The following is a 26,298-nucleotide window of genomic DNA, read 5'->3' on the forward strand; positions in this document are numbered from 1 at the left end:
ACATTCAAAATATTGTAGTAATCATAAATCAGCTGTAATTACAATGCCTAAACCTGGTGAAAAGATTTCTTTTGAAGATTATAATAAATCTATCATGCACCCATTTGTGATATACGCTGATTTTGAATGTATCCTTAAAAAGATAAATACTGCTTCTCCTAATCCAAAAGAACCATATACAAATAAATATCAAAAACATATTCCTTGTGGTTTCTGTTATTATATCAAATCATCTGTTGGAGAAAAGTATAACAAACTTGAACATTATCGTGGAAAAAATGCTTCACAAGAGTTTGTAAAACGATTAGAAAAGGATTGTATAAGACTCACTAAATTAATGAAAGAAACAAATGAACCGATGAAATTAACCAAAGAAGAAAAATTAGAATTTAGAATGAACAATATCTGTCATATTTGTGAGGGGGAAATTAAGGAGTCTAAAGTTAGAGACCATTGTCATCTTACTGGTAAATATAGAGGTCCCGCTCATTCCTGTTGTAATCTTAATTATAAATTACCTTCTTTTATTCCAGTCTTTCTTCACAACAGCGCCAACTATGATACACATCTATTTATAAATGAACTTTCAAAAACACCAGGGAATATTTCTGCCATAACAAACACAAGTCAAAAGTATATTTCATTTTCAAAAATGATATTCACAAAACCTTTAACTCGTATTAGGTTTCTAGATTCTTACAAGTTTATGGGAACACCACTAGCCTACCTCGCATCAAATCTAAGCTCCACGGACTCTTTTCCAAATCTTAATTCATTCTTTCCAAAAGAGGAAATTCTCACTAAAGAGGAAATTCAGATTAAAGAGAGAATTCAAAGTAAAGAGGAAACTCTAATTAATGAAGAAATTCTAACTGAAGATGAAATTCTAATTATAAAGAAAATTCGAACAATGAATGAAATTCTAACTAAAGAGGAAATTCAGATTAAAGATGAAATTCTGATTAAAGAAGGAATTCTTACGAGAGAGGAAATTCAAACAAGGAATGAAATTCAAAGTAAAGAGAAAATTCTTACAAGTAAGGGAATTTATCCTTATGATTATATGGATTCATTTATGAGATTTAAAGAAACACAACTTCCTTCAAAAGAAAGTTTCTATAATAACCTTTATGAAGAAGAGATAAGTGATAAGGAATATAAACACGCACAAGAAATATGGAAAATATTTAAGATAAAGAACCTTGGAGAATATCATGATTTATATCTAAAAACAGATGTTTTATTGTTAGCTGATGTGTTTGAGGCTTTTAGAACACTCTGTCATAATAAAAATTGTTATGGATTAGATCCTGCCCACTATTTCACAGCTCCTGGTTTAGCTTGGAGTGCAATGTTGAAAATGACAAAACAAGATATAGATTTAATCAGTGATGTTGATATGCTTTTGATGATTGAGAAGTCCAAGAGAGGTGGAATATCACAAGTATGTTCAAAAAGATATGCGAAAGCAAATAATAAATATCTCCCAAATTATGATAGTGAAAAAGATAGTAATTATTTGATGTATTTTGATGCTAATAATTTGTATGGATGGGCAATGTCTCAATCTCTGCCTTATGGTAAATTAGAGTGGGTGGAAGAAAAGGATTATGAAAAGGCTTTGATGAATATTGTTATTTCTTCTCAAGAGGAATTGAATGACGAAGAAGAAGGTTATTATTTTGAAGTTGATTTGAGGTACCCGAGTGTTCTTCATAATAAGCATAAAGACCTTCCTTTTGCATGTGAGAAAGAAACCCCAAAGAAAGAATGGTTCAGTGATTATCATAAAAGTTTTAATATTAAAGGCAAATCAACAGAAAAGTTATTAACAACATTCTATGATAAAGAGGGATATGTTTTACATCAGAGAAGCTTAAAACAGTTTTTGAGAGAAGGATTGAGAGTAGCTAAAATTCATAGAGTTTTAAAATTTAAACAAAGTCCTTGGGTGAAAAAGTATATTCAATTCAATACAGATATGAGAGCAAATACAAAAGTAAAATTTGAAGGGGACTTTTATAAATTAATGAATAATGCTGTATTTGGAAAGACTATGGAAAATGTTAGAAACAGGCAAAACATTAGATTCGCAACATCTTGGAAAGAAGCTTCGAGATTGATAAATAAACCAAGTTTTGAGAGAGAAGAGGTTTTTTCAGAGAACTTTTCTGCAATTCATATGAAAAAGGAAAGTATTGTAATGGATAAACCAATTTATATTGGAACAGCAGTTCTTGATTTATCAAAGATATTGATGTATGATTATTTGTATAATGACTTAAAGAAAGAGTATGGTGAAAATGTTTCATTGTTGTATATGGACACTGATAGTTTTATCCTAGATATAAAAACTGATGATGTTTATGAAGATATGAAGAAAAATATTGGAGTATATGATACAAGTAATTTCAGCAAGAAGAGTGAGTTATTTTCCAAAAAGAATGAAAAGGTTATTGGTAAGTTTAAGGATGAGTTGGGTGGAAAAGTAATGAGTGAGTTTATTGGATTGAGAGCAAAGGCATATGCTTATAAGTATGGTGAACAGATTGATAAGAGGTTAAAGGGAATAAAGAAATATGTAATAAAGAAATCAATAACTTTTAGAAATTATTATAATTGTTTGATGAATAAGAAAGAAGAATATAGGAAAATGAATACAATAAGAAGTTATAAACATAACATATATAGTGAAGAAGTAAATAAAAAGGCATTAGGAGCCTTTGATGATAAGAGATTTATTTTAGATAATGGAATAGATTGTGTTCCATATGGATATTGTATGATAGAGTAAATAGAATAGATTGTGTTTTAATGATGGGAAGATGGGTTAGGGTTTTTTAAGGGCTACCGCCGCGTTTTTTCACAATATATAAATGGTTAAACCAAGTATTAATCAAACTAAAGAGTGGAGAAAATCTCAGTCTTGGTATATAAATGGAAAACATAATGAATGTGAAAAATATCAAATAAGTCTTATTGAAAAAATAACTAAAACAAAGGTAAATAAAACAAATAAGCGAATCAATTTAAAAACTAGTAAGTTAGAGGATGTAAAGAAAAAAATGAATATCCTTGAATGGACTGAAAACTTTGATGGTTATCAATTGAACAATGAAAAAACAATTTACTATAATCTCAAAATGATATGTGGCTCAGGAGGTGGTCAAACAAGAGCATTAAGAGAAGTTTATCATTTTGTAATGGCACAAAAGGGGTATCTTCAAAAATATAAAGATTCAAATGTTTTGTTTGTCAATATTTTAGATGGGGATTATTGTGCAAAGAAAATTAAACTATTGAAGGAATTTGAGAATGAACAAATCTTTATAGGTTCAATGAGTGAGCTGTTCAACCCCCAGGTGTTCAATTCAATGAGGTTCAACCTCCAGGTTGAAAGGGGAGACAAATAAATATACCTTGGGATAAAAAGGGGGTTTATTTTTAGGGAAAAAAAAAAGGGAATCGCTGAAAATCCCCCATTCATTTACATGGGGAAAAGTGAGCCAGAATCAGTATATTCACCCTACTCACATAATCTGCAAAGATAATCTGCATAATCCCTAACATCCGCTACTCCACAACCCTCAAACACATCCAGGCACAACTAAGTCAGCCTTACAGAAAAATTTCTGCAAGAATTCACTTCTTCTTCGACAGACAGAAAATGAAAGAGAGGCATATAGAGTAAAAGGGATGAAAGATAAGAAAAAGCAAGAATTAGAATGAATAAAGAGATATATAAAAACAAAATTAAATAAAAATTAGAAAGAAATGTGAAAGGAAGAAAGAACAAAGATATCGGGAAGAATACAGACAGATACATTTCAGCAATTACCCCCCAGGCTCAAACGCAGCAACATGAACATTACGACTCTGGTTTAAATATTTAAATGACTGTAGTCATCATTGGTTGCACCCAATAGCATTTAAACAACTGTGGTCAAAACCAAGAGCATTGAAATGACGACTGTGTGTATGCCAATGGGACTGTCATGTTGGACCGTGTGCTTTGACCATGGGGTCAAGGTGCATGTTCCAAGCTGTTCAAATTTTTTGAAACCTTTTTTATATGATAAAGACGCCTCCATAATGAGGGCAAGTAATCCCGAAATCCGGATAGGAGGCTCCATTTGATGTTTCAACAATAATGACCTTAAATCTCTGTCTTTTGGCATGAGTGACTGGGATGAAGCCTCCGAGTTGGAGGCGACGCTTTGGTCTGCGCATGTACGGGACTCACGTCCGTTGGAGATCGGGTGGGAGCGCTTCGTCACTCTCCATACATTTTGACGTATGTATGTATGTATGTATTAACTCACTCTAAGCTGTCGAGCAAGAAAGAGACCAGTGGAAATGAAGTTAATGGAAAATAATTAGTGAGAATGCATTTCAAACTGCAGTTTCCTGTGCACATTTCATGGGTGTTTGTGTTCTGTGTTTCTGTAAAGATGCGGTCTAAATATTAAGAAGTGAATGTTGATGTAACACCTTCACTTCAGAATAAAACCTGTTCATAGCAATTCTTTTTACATCAGTAGATGGCTCTCTTGCCAATGAGATGAACTAATTTGTGTAATTGTGTTGGAGAGTGAGAGTTGACTAAAACCTTCAGGAGGAGGTGGAAGCTCTCCAAGTGCTGTCTTGACAGCAGTCAATTGCTCAGGATTGAGGGCATCCCTCTGTGCAGTGGTCATGCTTGCAAGACTCTCGGGATTCAGCAATGACAGCAATTTTGGACTCAATTCCTGCGTAGATATCAGAGAGGAAAGATATCATGGAAGCCCAGACAGACAAGATGACATCATAGTAACAGTCATTATGTGTTCAGATTTTACAATTTCATGCTCAAGATTGTTCCTATACATCCACAATTACATCAATCCATGATTACTCGTCGATATTAATTTGTTTTTATTTTCATTAATTTGTTATTTGAAACGGCCTTTCTTTCATGAATGAAATCGTTCACTCGCACGTCGATCGGTCAGAAAATTCACACTACGTGGTTTTCCATTGCCCTCTCGACAGGGACTTCAAAGAAAGGACATTTTAAAATTTGAACATGCTATTGGCACACAACCTTTTCAAAAAGTATGTCGGCTGTTGATTTACTGTTTAACATCCATGAGCGAGTGCTACCAGCTAAGACAATGGGAAGAACGTCCCAGCTAAAGTATGATGGCCGATGGTGATAATTTATAGACGTATCCTATTCAATCGGGAGTCTTTCACGGCCGAGACGCCTCGCAGGTGATTATATGATTTCCTGAGTTGTTGCAAAATGTTCTCACCTGTGCTTGTTAATTTTGTTTTTTTTACCATTCCGCAGCTGCAGCATTTGCATTAAACACTTTAATGTGATCAAAAATATATAGTTTTCTCTGTTTGAATTAACTTACACCATAATAGTTTACTTGTTCCCTCAACTAGTTTTAAAAAGAGCCATTTGTGTGGGTGCCTCAGATAATTTAATTAACACAATCGTGCTCAAAACGACAGCAACTTGTGATGGATCAGTGGCCTGTCCAGGGTTGGTTCTTCACTCGAGAAATGTTCACGAGTTGTCGTATTTTTGTATTGGTCGAGTTGTGGGAGAGCAAGATGACGGGAGGAGAAACTAAGCAAACTGAGTGAGGAGATGGAGAACAGGTGGATAAAGAACAAGCGGTTGGATGAAATATTAAGAAGAAAGAGGAAAAGGCTACAGTTCGGAAGAGTGACTCCAAGGAGGGGATCTCGATGGCATTCTTGGCGAGTGGCAACAGAGCAACATTGCTCATTGTGCACAAGTGGTAAGTACTTTCACATCACTGCCAGAGTGCTTTAAAATGATTGTACATTTGCTCGAGTAATTTCAATGGCAAATAAAATTAATCAATCTATTGAACAAAACGTCCTGGCTTTGGTGAGAAAGCTTTCAGCTTCTTATTGTTTTCACGGCAATAACAGCGCATTTTGCTGCTGTTTTCAAAACACACCGTTGGAGTGCTTTAAGTGCATTATAGTGGTTTCACTCGTACATTTGGGATTATTTTCAGCACGAGACTTGTATTTGGGCATCACAGACAGGCACAATATTATATTACAATTCAGGAGGTAATTTAGTTTGTTACCAGTTGAAGTCCTTGAATCAGTAATCGGTACAATTTGTGCTGAAAACTGATTTTGAACTGTTACGAAGTGCGAGTCTAAATGGTCTACAAGTTGCTGTGGTTGAGGACCATTTGTAAACCCATCGATGCTTGCTTTCTGCCACCCTACTGTTGGTGCAAGTTAACCTTATTAACCTCTCGTTTCACCTCCAAAATTTTTTGTCTGTAGATTCAAGGCTCCTGAAAGAGCTATAATGCTGAACAGATGAGGAGGCAACAGAACAAAAGGATCAGCAGAGAGGGAGAGAGGAGGAGGGGGGACACTAACAGTAGGGTTGATGGACAAAATCGAGAGACATTTGGACAAACAATGGGTGTGGGGAGGAAGCATGCGGTGGACAAGATGAAGCTCAGGAAGGAAAAGCTGGAAATTTGGAAGGTGGTGGGCTTGGAGGGTGGGGCGGGGTAGGTTAACAGGGGGTCGAAAAGATCATGGCTTCACTTCATAGGCCCTTCACTGGCTCATATCATCAGGAGGTTTTGCAAGATATCAACTTTTTGGACTAGTTGAGCAAGAAGTTCTCCAACTGTTTAGTTGTGCAGAGGCATGCCCCAATCTCACAGGTGCACTTACAAGTATTTTTGGCTTCTTTAAAAGTTTTTTTTTTTTTTAAAGTCATCCCATTCTACAATTCATATCTGGCAGGCATGAAATATGTCCAGGATACCCCGCTTTACTTCGGAATGAGGAATCTAGGGTGGAGTAAATCATTTCAAAAGTGCCGTATCATTACAAATATTTCACAAACTGCTTCAAATTACGAGCTTCTAAATCATTTACGAAAATATTATGGCAAGTTCTGGTGCCGATAACCTACCTTTAAAACATTTTCAGGAAATAGGGATACAGCCCCTGGAGGGAGTAACTTTAGTAGATCTTCTGACATACTTGACAGTTCCAAAGAGTTCATTCCCGCTGTGGAGACAAAGCATTTCCCAAATCATGACTTTGCCTCTCAAGATGACGGTGAAAGAATGATTGTATTCACTTTAAAACATAAATTATACATATAAATTCTGCATAAATATCATTCCTGGGGGTCACCAATTTATTATGTACACAGATGTCATAGAATGTTTACTCCTCCACCCATCCCATTATGGTCTTTTCATGTAACCTTACACCAAATTCCTCCACCTCCACCCCCCATCCCTTTATGCTCCATCAATGTATCTTCTCTTTCCTACGAATCCAACCTAACTCTCTTTATCTTCTTTTCCCATTCCCTCCACATCCTGAACCTCTTTTTCTCGACAATCATCCTCTCTTTTACAATTCAAATTTTCCTAATCTCATATGGAAGGATGTACTAACTACATTACGCAGCTTATAAAGCCTGAAAAATTCCGTTTTAAGCTGGTAGAAACGAGTTGGTACACATCAGGTAATTAAAGAGTTCTTAAAAACTCACAATTCTCATCAGGTTTGTTAATCGTTACCATCATTGAAAGTCGTACCAGCCACATTTCCAATTTGCAGCAAGATGGATGTCGTCCACGAAGATAAAGATCCTATTGCCTCTTCAGATTTATTCTTAAGGGCCACCAGTGTTTCCTGCTGAAGGCAGGTCACTTGACCCATCTTGGCGATCACACTCCTGCCAGGCACACACCTTGCTGTCTGTAGTGCTAGTTCACTGGAAAGTGTGGATTTTAACCATCAGCTTGACATATGTCCATGTCAATGTGAACCTTTGTCCATGTCCATGAAACAAAGGCTCTTTGTCCATGTGAATCATGGGCGAAGTGCCTCAATGTTATTGATGCTTCACCCATACCAAGAGTTATCTTGGGTTTGCATCACAATTGAGTGTATAATTGAATGAGATTCACCCATGAATAACTTTTCCCATCTGGATGTCATCAGGAAATCGGCGCCGAGTCGAGAGTGATCAACTCACTGAACAAGTAACCTCTGATTTACAAAGAGCCTTTGAAATTATATTGTGTTTCTCGTGATAACCTACGAGTGTTTTTCAAACAATAGATGCTCTCTTGGCTATGTAGATGAGGTGAGTTAAACAGTTTTCCAGAATAATTTGCTTTTCAATCAAAAAAAAAAAGAGGAGAGTTTTGAATCATACCAAAATACACAATTTGGTGTCTGTCTGTCTGTCTCTGTCTGTCTGTCTGACTGTGATATATTCGGTCATTACTTATCCAATGTCAACCAAACTTGCCAGGTGGACTAATGGTCATACAACAGAGGTTGCAGTGACTTTATTTGCCCCGATCCCCAAGGGGGTTTTCTCCCTTCGATGAACTCCGTGTTAAGGTGCATAAGTAGCCCTATGCCCTATCCTCTCCTTGGCAGCTGTGTCCTTCCTAAGATGTGGTGATCAAAACTGCACGTGTCCTCGATGTTGTAGATGAAGCCTCACTAAATTTATTCCCCTCCCCCCCCATCAAAAGGTTCTGATATTTAAAAATAACTACAAGTTGCATCCCTTTTGAACACGAACTGTTTTTAAAAGTTTGTTCCAACCATACGAGGACAATTATTATTCAAAATTTACATCAATAATTTGGATTGTGGGGTTAAAGAGTCAGCTTTTCAAATTGGCATATGACAAAAGGTTTAGAGTTAAGGTAGATAGCAGAAAGCGAGGCGATCACATCGAGTAAAGTCTAGATACGTTCATAGATTGGGTAAAACATTGGCAGATGCAATTTAACAAAGGTAAATGTAACGTGATTCGGATGGGTAATAATGATGAAAATAGAGATTACATGATGAAAGAGGCTATTTTGGAGTGTGTCACACAGGAGAAGGATCTGGGGGTGGGGGATACAGGAGGTAAGCAGGAAGTACGGTGCCAAGCAGCTATAGGTAAAGCAAATATAGTTTTAGGTTGTATTTGGAGGGGGGGGTCATTTATAAATCAAAAGAGGTAGTTTTAACATTGTACAGGAATTTAGGGAGGCTTCATCGACAACATCGAGGACACGTGCAGTTTTAATCACCACATCTTCGGAAGGACACAGCTGCCAAGGAGAGGGTAGGGCATTGGGCTACTAGATTGATTCTGGGCCTATCTATGAGGATCGGCTGAAGGAGAAAGGCCTTTATACATGAGAAAGGAGGTGGCTATGAGGGGATATGATAGAGATGTTTAAGATAATGAAAAGTAGAGACCAAATAAGTGCAGAAGAGTTCTTCAGCAACATGGGCAGTGATAGGATCAGGGGACAGCCTGAGAGTAAGAAGAGGAGAGTTACGATGATAGTAAGGCAAGAGTAGGAGAGAGAGAGAGAGAGAGAGAGAGAGAGAGAGAGAGAGAGAGAGAGAGAGAGAGAGAGAGAGAGAGAGAGAGAGAGAGAGAGAGAGAGAGAGAGAGAGAGAGAGAGAGAGAGAGAGAGAGAGAGAGAGAGAGAGAGAGAGAGAGAGAGAGAGAGAGAGAGAGAGAGAGAGAGAGAGAGAGAGAGAGAGAGAGAGAGAGAGAGAGAGAGAGAGAGAGAGAGAGAGAGAGAGAGAGAGAGAGAGAGAGAGAGAGAGAGAGAGAGAGAGAGAGAGAGAGAGAGAGAGAGAGAGAGAGAGAGAGAGAGAGAGAGAGAGAGAGAGAGAGAGAGAGAGAGAGAGAGAGAGAGAGAGAGAGAGAGAGAGAGAGAGAGAGAGAGAGAGAGAGAGAGAGAGAGAGAGAGAGAGAGAGAGAGAGAGAGAGAGAGAGAGAGAGAGAGAGAGAGAGAGAGAGAGAGAGAGAGAGAGAGAGAGAGAGAGAGAGAGAGAGAGAGAGAGAGAGAGAGAGAGAGAGAGAGAGAGAGTAGTTGATGCATGGATTGGTCTTCCTGGAAGTAGAAACAGTTGAGTAGATGGGTTTAAATTGAAATTATAAAGGTCCATAGAAGCATTAGTGATAGAGGGGTACAGGGATGTTGGCAGGACTTGTAAGTAGATCGAGTATGGATGGGTGATTGTGTACATATGTGCAGAGTGTGATATCTGTGAGAGGGTCTCGTCAAGGGAAAGTGTGTGGTTCGTGCTGTATATTTTTCACCCAAAAACAGCTTTCGCCCCAACCACCCCCAATTAAATAAAATAATGATTAAAAAAAAAAAATTTTCCATTCTTATTTTTAGCACCTTTCTGATATCCCTGAGCCTGACACGCTGTTCTCATCCCAACTTCTCCTCCTTCCCACAATTATGTAGTTTTTACGGATCCATTTCAACTGGTTGTTGGTATGGTGCAGGCATGATGGGCCGAATATCCTCCTCCTACATCTAATTTCCTTGTTAGTATTCCTTGTTAACCCCACCATCAAAGGTGGACGGAGGTTATGTTTTCACTCCTGTTCGTTTGTGCGTTTGTCTGTCTGCTTGTGAGCAGGATATCTCAAAATGTTAAGGACGGATTCAGACTAAACATGGTGGACAGGTTGGGTGTGTGACAAGGACTAATTGATTCGATTTTGGTGAAGTTACGGATCTAGATCTGAGAATTTTTTTTAAAAAAAAGTGATTCTTCACCATTGAGAGATAGGGCCGAAAACAATATAGAGCATGATACTGTATCTCAAAAAGTTTTGGAGGGGTTTTGACAAAACTTGATGGATGAGTTGGATGGGTGACAAGAATAAACAGAATTGATTTTTGTTGAGGTCCGGATGCAGATCCAGCCCATCAGTGGGATATAAAACGTAAACTGTTCAACCTGGTGAAGGTATGCGCTCTACCGAGTGCCATTGTAGTTGTTGCAGCATCAGTAATGTGAAGCCAAATGTTAAGCAGGCATTTGGAATATAAGAAACGGAGTCTCTATTTTGAAAAAAAAATTTGATTGACCTTCAGTTTTCTTCCTGCAGATTGCAACAAACAAGCATTTTTGACCAAATGTTTTTTTTATACCTGACCAGCTTGCTGGCAAGAAATATGATGACACGAGCAGAAGCCCATGGTAAAAATACCCCCAAAAGGGAAGCCTTTTATTATTGCACCAACTTAAGTAGCTCAAAAAATGGGAGGTTATATATTGCTTAACATAAAATAAAAAAACAATTTTCAGGAATGATCAAGGCAGCGGTCTGTGCCAATACATCCCCGGATTAAATTATAATTTCCCCGTAGGTTTGGAAAAATTAGAAGCAACGTTTACCTCATTTTTTCTCTTCAATGAGGGTTTCTGCATTTCAGGGTAGGACAGACAGATAGACAGCATTCGCGTATTATGACGAGATGATGTACCATTCGCTTGACAGAGCTTTGGTGCTGCCGAAGCAGTTTCTTGGCACGGGTTAGGCCGGGTGATTTGCCATTGCCTTCCCAGTTGTTGTTCAGGGCAGGAATTGGGAATCCGGCAATAACTCATCTACTCGTCACAAAGGACACCATAACAATTTTAGCGTCCGTCAACTAACGCTGGCAGATGGCACACCAGGTTTAATGTCCACACAAGGGAGAGCACACACATTGACGTCTTGCCCTGAATTCAAAAACACCAGGATGACAGTTTATGTACGTGCCGAGATTCTAACCCAGGCTAACCATACCTCGAGGCCATCCTACGATCCGAGCATGCAATATAATTATTTAAAAACTGCAGGAAACTTCCAGCTAATGTTACAATGGAGTGAGCAGGGAAAGGTGACCCACCTGTATTCAGCTGCACTAATCTGCGCTATTTGTTCGACCGTCATGCAACAGATGAACTGGCCAAGCGCAGTGAGATCGACAGCAGTCAAGTTCGGGGAGGAACGTTTTCGAAGTAATTCATTAGAATGGCATTCGCCTGCAAAAGCATGAAAATAACCTCCTGGAATGAGTCGCTCATTTCCCTCCTAAAGACTTCCCCACATTTTTCAATCATTCACCATAAAAGCATTTGACATAAAATCTAGTTTCTCGATATAAACACGAAATAAACATCCATTTGCCACAGCTTATAAAAGTTGCAAAGCTTATATTTTATTATTCTTATGGAAATGGATATATACGGATATTCATTCACGAATAATTGTTGGACTTACAGTGACATCCCGAACCAGTTTCCTGCTTGCCTGGCTGCTGAGTTTGGATGGGTGACCTGATCTGGGTGGTGTCTCGGTGATATGATACGCATTCCACTTTTTAATAATGGATTTCACTTCTTAAAAAGGAAATATAAATTACTTTGAAATCTTCTTATAACCCTCTCCTGAACAGTGCTTCTCCACCACCGTATGTCTGACTTCTTTGGAAAGCTCTTTGGTCTTCATGTTTGCCTTGTTGGTTGACCAAGTGAGTTGCACCTTAAAACTTTTTAGATAGGAAGGAGAGCTTAATTTTTAAGTAAAACCACTGATTACATTCAGGTGAAACCTATTCCACTTATTTTTTTTAACCTTTCAAACAAATAATTTGCTCCTAAAGTGATTTAGGGTTAATTAGGCAAAGGGTTTGAACACTTATACAACTGAGAATCATTTGATTTTCTTTATTTATCTCACTTCTTCCCATTTTATCTGGATTAAAAAAAAAAAACTTTATTACCTTGAAGTAGTTTGTGAAGACTCTTTCTATTGTTTTATTTGAAAGCATCCTGAAACATGTAAAAAAAACATAAAACGTCACAGCCCCTGTTGTTTTAGTAATTTTGCTGTTTGGAGTTAAAGGGCTCGCCCATATTTATGGACAACTAAAATGGCCGCCAGTCTACCAGTTGGCCATCTTTGATCAGATCGCAAAATAAAGTGAAGTGCACGTGTACGCCATCATAGACTGTGCTTGTGCCAAGTTTGAACAAAATCGGACCATGCATGTCTGAGAAATAATTGGGGACATGTTTAAGTAACAAAATGGTCACTAGTTGACCATCTTGGATCTGAACTGAAAAATAAATGAATTTCATATGTAAGCGACCATTCTTTATCTGTGTGCCAAATTTGAACAGCATCGGTAAATGCATGTCTGAGAAATGGTTGAGGACGTGTTCAACACCGGGATTTTTACAATTAAAATGGCCGCCGGTCGGCCATTTTCGATCTGATCTCGATAAAAAAGGAAGTGTTTATGTATACCCTCATTTGTTGTCTTTGTGCAAAGTACAAATAAAATTGGTCCATGCATGTTCGAGATATGGTTACAGACACAGGCACGCACACATGGACATGAAAAACAGCAAAAATAAATACGATGAAAGCTGGAATATTGAGGAGAGGGAGGACGTCTTCATTTGCAGAACATGCTCTGCATTTGAAGCATGGGGGATGGATGGTTGGGGAGACCAATTCATGGCTACAGCACAAACAGATGAAGGAAGGACAAATGATAATAATAGGCAGAAGGATGAAGGGGAACAGAAGGGTAGAGGAGAAGAGGAGGATGATGAGGAACAACATTCTTTGGAAGAGGAGCTGGTTAATAAGGTAGAAGAGGTGAGAATGACACCAACTGAAGAAAGACCACAACTAATCCGACTACATCATAAGAAACACACAAAAACACTGATCAGCAGAATAAACAAATCTTTTAAAAATACATGACCAAAATTGGCACCTCTGAAAGAAATAAACATCGTGAATTTTGCAGCAGCACTACTAATTCAGGAAAAAAGTAACAACAGAACAGGTTCCACAAATAAAACCCAAGCACCACTATGGAAGCAAAGACTCATGAGGCAGAGGGAAATGCTTAGAAAGGAGACAGGACAGATTCAGCAATTCCAAAGAGGAAAACAAAGCCAAAAACTAAAGAGGAGAGTCCAAAAAATAACAAACAAACATAAATTGAAGACATAAGACCGAGAGGTAATGGTTGCTGAAAACAAACTGAAAGTGTAAATGTTAGCCTCATCGTAGTTTTTCTTTATTTTCTTGCGAACAGCAGGAGAACACAAGGCCAGATGTTTGAAAACAACCTGCAAAGATTTTACAGTGAACTCGGGGAAACACGCAAAATGCGTCATCCTCTCCTGAAAAAGATGAACTGGATCAATTCTGAAAAGGAATTTATGAAGATCGAAAAGAACACAATAAGGAGGCAGGATGGATCCGAAACCTGGAAGAGAAGAAGCAACATGTCGATGAAATGCCCCCAGTAATAAATGATGCAAAAAAGACAAGACAACAACAAACAAAAATGCCAAACTTCAACAGCCCTGGTCCAGATGGGGATACCAAACTTCTAGCTAAAACAATCGGATGCTCTCCACGTTCACGATGCTCAAGCATTCAATGAACTTATGGAAGGGGATCAGGAAATGAATGAATGGCTTACAGAAGGTAACACCTTCCTCATCCCAAAATCTGAAGAAACCCAACGACCTCACAGATACCGGCCAATAACTTGTCTACTAACATGCAAACTTTTATCAAGAAGCATCACAGAAATGATGTACCACCACCTAACACAACAAGGAGGTCGAGAGCAAGAACAGAAGGGATACAAGAGAGGATGTTATGGAACAATAGACCACTTGCTACTACACAAGGCCATCGTAGAAAACTGCAACACCAGAAGAACCAAATTGTCCACAGACTGTTTTGACTATTAAAAAAATGCTTTTGATATTGTCCCATGTTGATGAATGATAAAGTGCATGCAATTCCACAAGATAAATCCCCAAATAATCAATATGATTGAGAAAGCCATGGATCTATGGAATATCACACTAATCCTGCAGCACTTGGACAGAAAGATCAAAATACCAGGAATGAAGATATGACAAGATACGAAATGAAGATACGACACAGGAATATGGTACTCTGACGACATCCAAATGGAATTTGGCCTCGAAAAGTGTGCCAAGTGCACATTCGTGCAAGGTACCCAAACAAAAACGGACAACATAAAAATCGACCCAGATACAACAATACAGGAGCTAGACTACGAAGCATCTTACAAGTACCTTGGAGGAGAAGAAGGCCACCAAATACGTCATTAAAAAATGCACAAAACAATCACCAAATAATACCTGCATAGAACAAGGCTGATCTGCAAAAAAACATACCGCTCCCCAACGAACAAAATCAAAGCCATAAACAAACCAGCAGTACCAGTGTTCCAATGCAGCTATAGAATAGTAAAATAGCCACAAGCAAAAATTAGAAAACTAGATATCAAAACAAGGAAAGTCCTGACCATCCACAAAATGTTCTACAAAAATCAGTGCTTCCTGAGAATGTACCTGCTGAGGAAAGAAAAAGGGTGGTGGCCTTATGGAACTCAATCAAGTGCACACAGCGACGACTGCAGGATAAGCAGAGTACGTGAAAAGTTCACCAGACTACTGAATACAATTTGTGTACAAGCATGAACACGACAAGCCAGAAAAGGTCCTTCTGACTCACCTGCAAAAAAACTTCCAAAAACAGGTGCGAACAGAAGATGTCACGCAGCTAATCAAAACAGCAAGAAATACAGCCCCAACAATTGCAAAAAGACAAAAGAAAAATACATAACAAAATACCAACAGATATATAGTGACAACTTGGAGAAAGACAAAAAAGGTTTGTCTCACTCACCTTGATGAAATACCAACAAAAACTGGTATATTAAAAAAGACAAAAGAGCAGAAAGACAAAAGACAAAAGAGGAGAAAGACAAAAGATCAGGGAAATATCTTTTTTAAAAGAGTTGGACAGATTGGGGATAGACAAAGAAGGATCACTGGAATGGCTAAGAAGAGGTCAGCTCAATTAGGATGGAAAACAAATCATTATAAATGCCCAAGACCAAGGACACGACACGAATGGCTTTAAAAATATGGCAAGACTGAGCCAATCGGACAAGTGTAGATTTTGCAAGGAGGTAGAAACAGTGAGTAGGACATACGGTCTATTGGGATGTAAAAAAAACTCATGTCAGAACAGCTATACACACAAAGGAACAACAAGGTATGTAGAGTAATCCACTGGTACATCTGCAGAAATTTCAATATCCCAGTTCCAGAAAACTCATGGAAACATGAACCAAAAGCAAAAATTGAAAACAAGGAGATATTGCTCATGTACGACCTGATGATCCCATCCAGTGTGAACATAGAAAACAAAGCACTGTGACCGGAAATAGTACTCAGATACAAAGAGGAAAAGAAGGCATTGTTCATTGAGGTTGAAGTACCCAGTGATTTTGGTCTAAATAATGCAGACATCCAGAAAATGACCAAATATCAAGACCACAAGAATGAAGTGAAAAGATCCTGAAAGCGGAAGAGCACCAAAATTGTACCAGTGATAATTGGAGCAACGGGAATGATAAAGAAGAACCTCACTAAAGGCCCGGTCACACCTTGACGTTTTAGCCAACGTATGCTGATTTTTGAATTTTTTTTCTAAAACGCTGGCACACGTCGAATACGTTATGGGTAAGTTTTGATAACATTGAGAGCACGCTGAAAAACACTGCCATACGTCGTTGTACGTTGGCTTTAAACATTGTACTATTTGGTTGTCCTCAAATTTTTTCATGCTTGAAATTTCACTACGTATGCCGGCGTATGACTCACACGTTCCGCTACGCTGGCCACAAGTTGCATGCACGGTCTGCGATCGTTGACAGACGTCAACACATGCTACTTGTAAGTTAATCATAAGTTGAGACACGCCGAGGTAATGTTTCGCGTACCCGAAACTTATTTCTAACCTATGATTAACGTGTTGTTGGCACGTTACGCGATCGTTGCCACACATCGACAGACGTTACTTTTAAGTTACTCATAGGCTGAAAGACGTCGGTATAATGGATCGTCCTTGCATCAGCGTCCACGGCCACGGCCAGGACACTTATTTGCAGCATTCTTCAAACTTTTCTTCAGCATGACGAGGATGTTCACACTTCGATGTCGAGCTTGGCTATGATTCCAATTGTCCATCGGCAGCGTCTATTTAAAACAGTCGAGTTTGAGCGTTTTAACACGTTCAGAAGAAACGCTTCAAATTTCCAAACCCCAGCGTCAAAAAACAAAGGCGAATGACAGCAATTTAAATCGTTCATTGTAAACAATGAAAATAGCTGAGTGGTACCGTTTAAAAGTCGTTGAGTGGAAAAAAAATCCAATTGTTGAGCGCAAGCGTCTACTTTCAATAGTGGAGATGCAGCCATTTAAATCGTTGAGTGGCAGCCTATGAATAGCAAACCCCACATCACCGGCAAAGATAAACTGCCGCACGATATGGATAAGTTAGGCTATCGTTGGGCATAGTTTGTGAACGCCGGCTTCACGATAATTATTCGTTGCTATACCATATCTATAAGTTATCGAAGCGCTCTATGCACATTATTAGTTCATTGTGCATTTGTCCAACCCGTTATGAATAGACCTAAATCGTAAAAACAAGCTATAGATCATTGTTGAAAAAGCCCCATAAAAAATTAGCCGCGAAGAACTTCGAACAATGGTGAAAAGATGTCTCCTACCCGTGGACACGCGGACGCAAGGACGATCCATCATAACCCAGACTCCCCCCCTCACACTCACCTACTACTGCCAACATGAACAAACTACTACTAATACTAATACTAATATTAATACTGATACTGTTACTGCTGACATGGACATCGACTCAAAAAGGACTCGAAAACACTGTTGGGTTCCCCTTTTATGAGCAGCATTTTTATATACCAATTCCCAAAACCGCTGGGAACACGTCTTTATATGGCAGTTGTAAGCTAGAAACACGTTAATTTTTTTTTTTTTTGTCGACCAGAAGACGTCATTGGAATACGTCTACATAAGTCGATGTGTGTTGGGCCTACGTAAAGAATTGGTTCAAAGCACGTCAAACATAAGTTAGAAATAAGTTTCGAGTAAAAAAGACATTACCGCGACGTGTTTCGACTTATGAGTAGCTTATAAGTAGCCTTTGTGGACGTGTGTAAGCGTCCACATATCGTGTGTAAAACTTATCCCCATCGCATGAGGAACGTGTGTCATACGCAGAGTACGTCGTAAAATTTTGAACATGTTTAAAATTTCTTGACGTACTCTACTTACTACGACGTATGATAGCGTACTTTAGCGTTCTACTCACGTATACCAAACTTACTCATACCGTATTTGACGTGCCCCAACGTTTTAGACACATTTTTCGTAGGTCGGCATACGCTGGCAAGAGCGCCAAGGTGTGACCGCGATGTTGTCACTTCCATTTCTACGGCAGTTATGATTCGAATCGTTGTGAGTCAGCCTTTTAATAGGCTACGTCACGACATCGTCGGCGATGCGTGCAACGCGCTATGCCTAAGTTAGACTATCGTTGGGCATCGGTTGTGTAGGCCGACAACAGGTTCAGCATTCGTTGGTATAAGTTATCTATAACACAACGAAACGTTCTGTGTCCGTTACCAATGCGTTATACATAAGACCAAGTCGCTATGAATACGTCCGAATCTTTAAAAAAAAACATCAAAAGTTCAACGTAAGCCAGCGTTTTACAAACATTTTAATATGTTGCCATCGCTGGCTAAAACGTCAAGGTGTGACCAGGCCTTAAGATCCTACACACCATCCCTGGGAAAATTACCACACACAAATTACTGGAGGCTGTCCAGGGCTCAGTGACGATCCTGAAAAGAGCCCTTGGAACAAACTCAAAACACCACAACTTCACAACATAGGCCATGAATCACGATCCTTCACCGAAACAAAAAGTGGATACTTTGGGTCCTGGGAGGACTCTGTTCGACCTTCTGAAACCTGAATTATGGAGATAACAATCAAGAACAACATGCACGCACTCATGCACGCACGCACGCACGCACACACACAGTTCAGTGTAATTACATTGTGATTGAACTGTGGGATGGTGGAGAGGGAGGAGAGACAATTAAATGATCAGCAAGTGGGATGATTCGAGAGAATGCAGGTTCGAGGAACAAGGAAATAGGGTTTCAATAAATAAGAAAATAACAAAGGAGGCACAAGGGAAGAGGCATGTATTGAACATACACCGTCAGCGATATTTTTATTGGTTGTGTTGTTACGTGAAAGTTCACTCTCACGTTCAGATAACATTCACAATCATTGTTCGAGAACCATGCTCGACAGGTTTCCAAAAAGGTTTCAGACAACCCGTCGTTACGGTACGGTGAGATTCCAACCACGTTTTCAAGAATATAAAACAAAATACGATTGCTTTTTGTTTTATTTTTTGTATGAAAGGTCAAGGCTCATAGAAGAGCTCGAACAATGCAGGGATCAGGAAGCAAAATAACAAAGCAAAGAGAGAAATGAGTATGGGGGTGGAGGAGTGAGGAGTTGAAGGACAAAATAGAGGGAAACTTCGACAAATAAGGAATATAGGGAGGAGAGAGTGGTGGGGATGGGGGTGGAGGAGACACACGGGGTGAACAAGATGGATACAGAAGCAAACTCTCAGGAAGGAAAAACTATAAGTTTTGAAGGAGGTGGGTTTGGGTAGTGAATGGTTAATGGGGGTAGAAAATATCATGGTTTTGAATTGGGGATGATCTGAGATGATGATGAACAACTGTCCTGAAGACCTCGAGGGAAGAATAAGATTGAAGAGAATGTGGAAGTTGGTTCCACAGGCGGGGAAAAAAAAGAGGAAGGAATGAGTGGAGGTGAGCAGTGATCCTGGATTGAGGTAGTTTCACCAGAAGGGGGTTGATGGTGGACTGTGTAAGCCCTGCAGAAACCTGGGAGGGACAAAGCATGGAAAGAGCAGAAGGTGCAAGACGAGAAAGGAGGCAGTAGAAGACAGAGAGACCACCAACCTGTCTGTGATGGCGAAGTGCAAGACACATACACTCAGCTTCATCGTGGGAGATTCCAATGATCTTCAAGGCCTTCGTTTCCACGGCATCCAGCTGAGCAAGAAGTAAGGCAGGGGAGCCAGCCCAGAGGGGAGAGCAGTACTCCATCGAGCTGTGGATGAAGGCCTTAGTGGTGGATAGGAGTTCAGGTGTGCCAAAGAAGGATTTTTTTTACAATGCTGGATCCTCAGTCGGTGCAGGATGCCCATATTTTGAACATTACTCCATCAGAAAAAAATGGCTATCAATGTGATACTAATTACCACTCATGCATTTCATGACACATCCCCTTCAAAAGAACAAATCAGTTGATGTGTTTACGTGTTTAGTGTGAAATAGAAAAAGTATAAATACCGTTGGTGAGCTTAAAATACTTTTACCATGGAGTACCTTTCAATTGTGGGGGAAAAATTTATATTAATGTATTTTAAATTGTAACAAATGGAGTTTCAGAAATGTAACTTTTATGCTGCAAATTGAATTGGCTGTCATTTCTGGCCAAAAGACTTTTGCCCTAAATGATAATAAATGTGTTGTTCTGGAGCAGAGTGACCGAGTTGATAAATGAACCTTTGCTTAGAAAATGTACGAAGTGGCTATTTGTCGAAAGGACATGTCTACAGTCTGGGTGAATATCCCCCAACTTCTCTCTCATGGAAGTATAAAATGTTTTGAAAGGCACATTGTTCTCAGTGCGAGCATGTGAGGAAGTATAGTTTCTCAGTGGCTTGTACTCCTTGGAACTGACCAAGTACCAAGTTAGAATAAAACTCTCTGATGTAATGTAGAAGTGAATTGAATCGGCTTGGTCTAACTGTTAACTAAAGTAAGCCTAAATGAAATAGAACCAAATAATATTGCAATCAAATGGGGATTCTTAAGTTCATTGTACAAGGGTGAGAAGTGTATGGTGTATAATTAGGAAATAAATTGTTTCACAAGGAAGGACTTGTGTGGACATCAGTTTTATCAGTGTCGATAGGGTTTTTGTAGGATTTTATAATCAAATCGGACAAACGTTAAACTCTGTCTGAAGTCAAATAGGATTCCACAATCGGCCGGTTAGAATCCTTCAGGAGGACAACGATCACAACAAGGTGGGTTTAAAAAATCCACATCAGTTGGCGCCGAGACTCGGATTCGAACCGACGTTGGTGCGGTGCTCGGGACCGGAGGTGCCTAATCTGCCGGAGGCAGTGCCTGGAGGAACGACAAGTGCTTGAGCGAAGGTAAGGGAGAGCGCTCTCAGCAGGTAACGCATTTCGAACAAATTAAAGTTCATTGTCAGATAATTTTATTGAGAGAAAGAAGAAGATCCGGCAGAGGGAGTCCGTTTTAAAGTAAACGATAAGTACTGTAGTTGTTTTAGAAAAGTGCTGGAGAAGAAGAGGAGTCAGATGACAAGAAGAGGCTCGTTGAGGAGCCAGATGCGTAATTAAATGGGAATGATGAAGCGACATGCTACATGTTTGCATTGATACGGACCGGCTGTGAGAGAGAGAGAGAGAGAGGCCGAGGACACGGCTGAGATGCCAAGATAGGGTTAAAATAGATAAACATTGTAAGTTACCTGTTTGTAAGAGTTATAAGAGTTACTTTTTGTTCATTGAACTCACTGGAAGTTTGTTGGCAGTGAGGTTGTTATATTATATTGTGTGGAGGTTTTACGGATTTGTAAATGCAATGATTTGCACGAAACGTTTTGCAGAGTGCAGGAGATGATTAACCGGCTGGGAGCGTGGTTGGTGATTTGCATTGAGATGCATGTGTTACTGAGAGTAAAAAATGAAACTTGTGCGAGTCCAATATTCACTGCAATGAAACGTGTTCTGTTGGGATTTTGACGATATTTTAACTCGTGCTGAGTTGAGCTGTGGGTCTGTTTGAAATGGCATGTTATACATTCTTGGCGTTGTATTTCCACGCGAAGGTCGCAAACTACACTGTGCGAGACCCCCCTCCACTCGATCTGTGGGGGTGGCCTATCTTTACACTGAGTCTTTGTTCGAGCCTTTGCTTTAGGTGTGAAATTAGATTCATATGCAGATTCAAGAGGATGAGATAGAAATGTGATTGGTATTTGTCACGTGATCACACGCGAGTCTATGAGATGCAATGTTGTTTAGTGTATGTGTTGAAGCCATGACAGAGTAATGCAAACTGTGGGTTTTGCCTGTCAGAGTTTTTCCTTTTCTTCCCACTGGATGTGGAGAGAACTTCCTGTTCCTCGTTCCTTGGTGTTTGTGGCGCACCCTCTCGACTGAATCTGTTTAAAGTGAAGTCCATTTAGGAAAAAGTGTTGAAGTTTTATTTTACAACCATCGGGATTTTGAATAAATTGTGAAATAACAATTGTGAATGTGGATATACTGTATGTGATTTAAATGTAGAAACGTGATTTGGAATGATTTTAATGATTTGATGATGTTTAGCACGTGGGGCAATTCACAGATAATTGATGATTCCCTCGGATGGACGTTGAAATATTGTTTTATTCGTCTGCGAATGTTGAGGTTACCTGAACTTGTGCTGGGAAGGTAATGGCAAACAACCCAGTGTAACCCTTTGATCGATTCAGTCAAGGTAAATTCATGATTTAATTTGATAGATGCTGAAGATTTAATTTTTCATTTATGGATTTTAAAAGGAAATATTTTGTTTTGACCAAAAAGTTGTTTAAGAGAGTTTGGATGTTTATTAGTCTGAAGTTTAAGATGCTTTTCCAAGACTGGGATAAAGATTGTGGAGGCTGTAGCTACATGTGTAGACAGAGTGTTTGAGTTGCAATATAAATGATATTCACCTGATAACAGATTCGACAAGTGATTTGACAATTTTTGAACAACTGTTTAAAATGATTTATTTGTTTTGATAAAAGAAAATGGATTCGTAATTGAGAAGGTCGGAGGAAGTGATCGATGGTTTGTGTATGTGAATTGGAAAAATGGCAGCATGTTTGCTGTTTTGGTGAGAGAGAAGTGGACAGATGGAGAAATGTCAGAGATTTAAAATGTCGATGGAAATAGCAAATGAGATGGATGTTTTGAGTATACGTACAACTGGGATTTCTGTATATTTTAGCATGTTGTTTTGGGAAATAACAAGGAAAGGGATTAAAATATTGATATGACATATAATGCAAGTTAAATGCTTCCATAAGAATCTTTGTTAGTTTTGTAGAACTACATGTGCCCATGACGTTTATTGATTGGTGTTTAATTGATGCTTTGTTTGTTTCGGAGTGTTGAAAGCAGTCTTTGAAGCAATGTACGATTTCATCTAAATGAAGTTTCCACACAAAGATTGGATGATGGGAGAACCCAGGTTTGGGTGATTGAGCATTCAACACATGATTATGTCCCTTCCTGAGGAGATAAGATGGAGCAATGTGGGAAAAGAAAGAAAAAACCCACTGAGGAGAAGGTTGAGCAGTCTTAACGTCGGCGTTGTGTGGTGCCTGCGTGGAGGAATGTTCTCAGCCACACTCTTGATTGCCGCTCTGCAAATACATCGTGAACTTGCTGTGGTCACTTCAATGTACGACAGGCCTGGAATTCCACACTGCGCTCCTTCAACCCAGTGTCCGGCCCAAACTTGTACTTGCCCACATCTACCTTCTCTTCAGCTCAAGGAGTGCTTCGATTGTGTTTCCCGTTGGGTGCCGCTCTATCCACACCCTGACATGTTTATCTTCTGACTTCGGGTAGCATGTTTTCAATGTGTGACACATGCTGATGAACAGGCCATAAATTAAATGGAAACTCACTCATTTTCTGATATGAGCACTCGCTGCCATTGTTGATTGAACTTGAATAATGGAAATCTTTTCTCCTTCAGGAATGGGACATGGTAATCATGTGTAAGAAAAATTATTCAAATTTTCCTTTAAAAAAAAAACGGGGGAGTGTAGGGGAAAAATTTATATCAATGTATTTTAAATTGTAACAAATGGAGTTTCAGAAATGTAACTTTTATGTTGCAAATTGAATTGGCCGTCATTTCTGGCCAAAAGACTTTTGCCCTAAATGATAAGAAATGTGTTGTTCTGGAGCAGAATGACCGAGCTGATAAATGAACCTTCGCTTAGAAAATGTACGAAGTGGCTTTTTGTCTGAAGGACACGTCTACAGTCTGGGTGAATATCCCCCAACCTCTCTCTCATGGAAGTATAAAATGTTTTGAAAGGCACATTGTTCTCAGTGCAAGCACGTGAGGAAGTATAGTTTCTCAGTGGCTTGTACTCCTTGGAACTGACCAAGTACCAAGTTAGAATAAAACTCTCTGATGTAATGCAGAAGTGAATTGAATCGGGTTGGTCTAACTGTTAACTAAAGTAAGAATAAATGAAATAGAACCAAATAATATTGCAATCAAATGGGGATTCTTAAGTTCATTGTACAAGGGTGAGAAGTGTATGGTGTATAATTAGGAAATAAATTGTTTCACAAGGAAGGACTTGTGTGGACATCAGTTTTATCAGTGTCGATAGGGTTTTTGTAGGATTTTATAATCAAATCGGACAAACGTTAAACTCTGCCTGAAGTCAAATAGGATTCCACAATCGGCCAGTTAGAATCCTTCAGGAGGACAACGATCACAACAAGGTGGGTTTAAAAAAATCCACATCAAGTGTTTATGTCATGAACACAACGTTCGATTCATAAACACATTTTCATAGCCACATGCAATGTTAACTTGCATCTCCCTGGTTTAGGTTTTAAACAGATAAACACTTCCAAAACAGAGAAAAGTCACAATTTTTACATTGTTTGTGTGCCCCCAGAATGCAGAATGAGAAATTGTGTTTTGGTTTCAAAAAAGAGTCTGGAGCACTTTCGACCTCACTTCATAATTATTTATCCTCTGTCATGACCTTGAATGAGTTAATAATTTTAATCTGGCCTTTTATGCTCCAAAAGCATCAGTCGGTACATGCTGAACTCGTTATCAAGTCTAAACGACAACTACTTTGCTTACATCTCTTGTTGGATGTCCAATAAAGCATACAACACTTCGCTAATTATAATTATGAACCAGGCAAAAAGAATACAAACCCAACTCATTGTTTTCCATCTAACTTTTACACCTCTGGTATGCTGACACCTTATACAGGATCCAAATTTAAAGTTCATTTTCTGGCTGACCACCTTGAAAAACATAATACTGATCAAAACGCACCTGGTCCACGCTCCAGGCGACAACATCCGTCATGTTCTGCTGTGCCAATGGCAAATTAGTTAGGGCTTCGAGAGTATCTATGGTCAGATTAAGCTTCCGTAACTCTTCAGGGGACAGTGACAGCATGATGTAACCAAGCTGAGGAATGAATTCACTTGTAAGGTTTTCCACCGTGCCCCAAACCTGTGAAGAAAGGGCAGATGTTATAGAAGGAAGATATTAAATGTGTAAGAAAGCAATGTAAGAATTTGTATGCTACATCTGTTTCTTAATCTTGGTAAGCTCGAATAATGACACCAGCTTTCATCAAAAAGGGTTTCTTTTTGTACTGCTTCATTAAATTATGTAAGGTGCACTGTACCATGAAGTTATGCATTTCATTTTTTCAGGAAGATGGTTGGCAGGATAACCTTGGCTTCAAGAGGTGCGCATACTTGCCTCTAAGTTGTCTAGCCTGGGTTTGAATCCTGACCAAGCCATCTGCCAGCATTAATTGGTGGACATTAGAGATCACACGGTGTCTATCAGGAAGAGTAGGCGAGTTATCGCTGGCATCCTGAACAAATCCCAAATTCCTGCTATAACCGACAGGGGCACTGCATCAGCAACACAGCTGCACTCCCTGCAATGATGAAACCAGCAGTCGTGGGGTGCATACAAACTAATTCAGGAAGACAAACAATTGAAGAGCCGCTCTGAATCTTAACTCTCAGCCAATTCATTCTCTCCCTTTCCATCCATCTGAAGTTAATTGTCCGTCATGTCTGGTTGTTTACTTCTTCAAAAAAATCCTGTTGTTGATTGTTCGAGATGAGCTGTGGAAAATGGAGATGTCCATTTTGCATTTGTGTCGTACAACTGGGAATGTGTTGTTATTCATCGATCTATAATTCCAGCAATCTCTGTGTGTTTGTGACCGCTGTTTCCCGACAACCTCTGTTCCGATCTAATTGAAACTTGCCAGGTATATTGCTGGGGACCTGAGTATGTGCCTTTTCGAGGTTTGATATTAATCGGATAAGTGGTTTCCAAGTTATGGCCATTTATTTACCAAAACAATTACAGGACACGTTGCTGCGTAGGCGTGGCCGATGGGGAAAGGGCGTCATTTAGTTACCAATGACAGGACACGTTGCTGCGTAGGCGTGGCCGATGGGGAAAGGGCGTCATTTAGTTACAAATGACAGGACACGTTGCTGCATAGGCGTGGCCGATGGGGAAAGGGCGCCATTTAGTTACCAATGACAGGACACGTTGCTGCATAGGCGTGGCCGAT

At 39.3% G+C, this 26,298-nt stretch overlaps 1 protein-coding gene across 1 annotated transcript in view; it reads right to left on the minus strand.

The window, feature by feature from the left end:
• LOC147035044 (otoancorin-like) overlaps positions 1–26,298 on the minus strand; it is a 106,249-nt gene that overhangs the window by 28,363 nt on the left and 51,588 nt on the right. Inside the window, 6 exon segments of the mRNA XM_085862205.1 lie at positions 4,610–4,748; positions 6,974–7,071; positions 7,614–7,753; positions 11,745–11,841; positions 11,844–11,880; positions 25,023–25,205. Of these exon segments, the coding sequence (XP_085718331.1) occupies positions 4,610–4,748; positions 6,974–7,071; positions 7,614–7,753; positions 11,745–11,841; positions 11,844–11,880; positions 25,023–25,205 (694 nt within the window).

Source organism: Eptatretus burgeri, chromosome 1 (assembly GCF_056783735.1).
Source record: "Eptatretus burgeri isolate ZD-2024b chromosome 1, Ebu_testis_v1, whole genome shotgun sequence".
In the NCBI taxonomy this organism is placed as follows: Eukaryota; Metazoa; Chordata; class Myxini; order Myxiniformes; family Myxinidae; genus Eptatretus; species Eptatretus burgeri.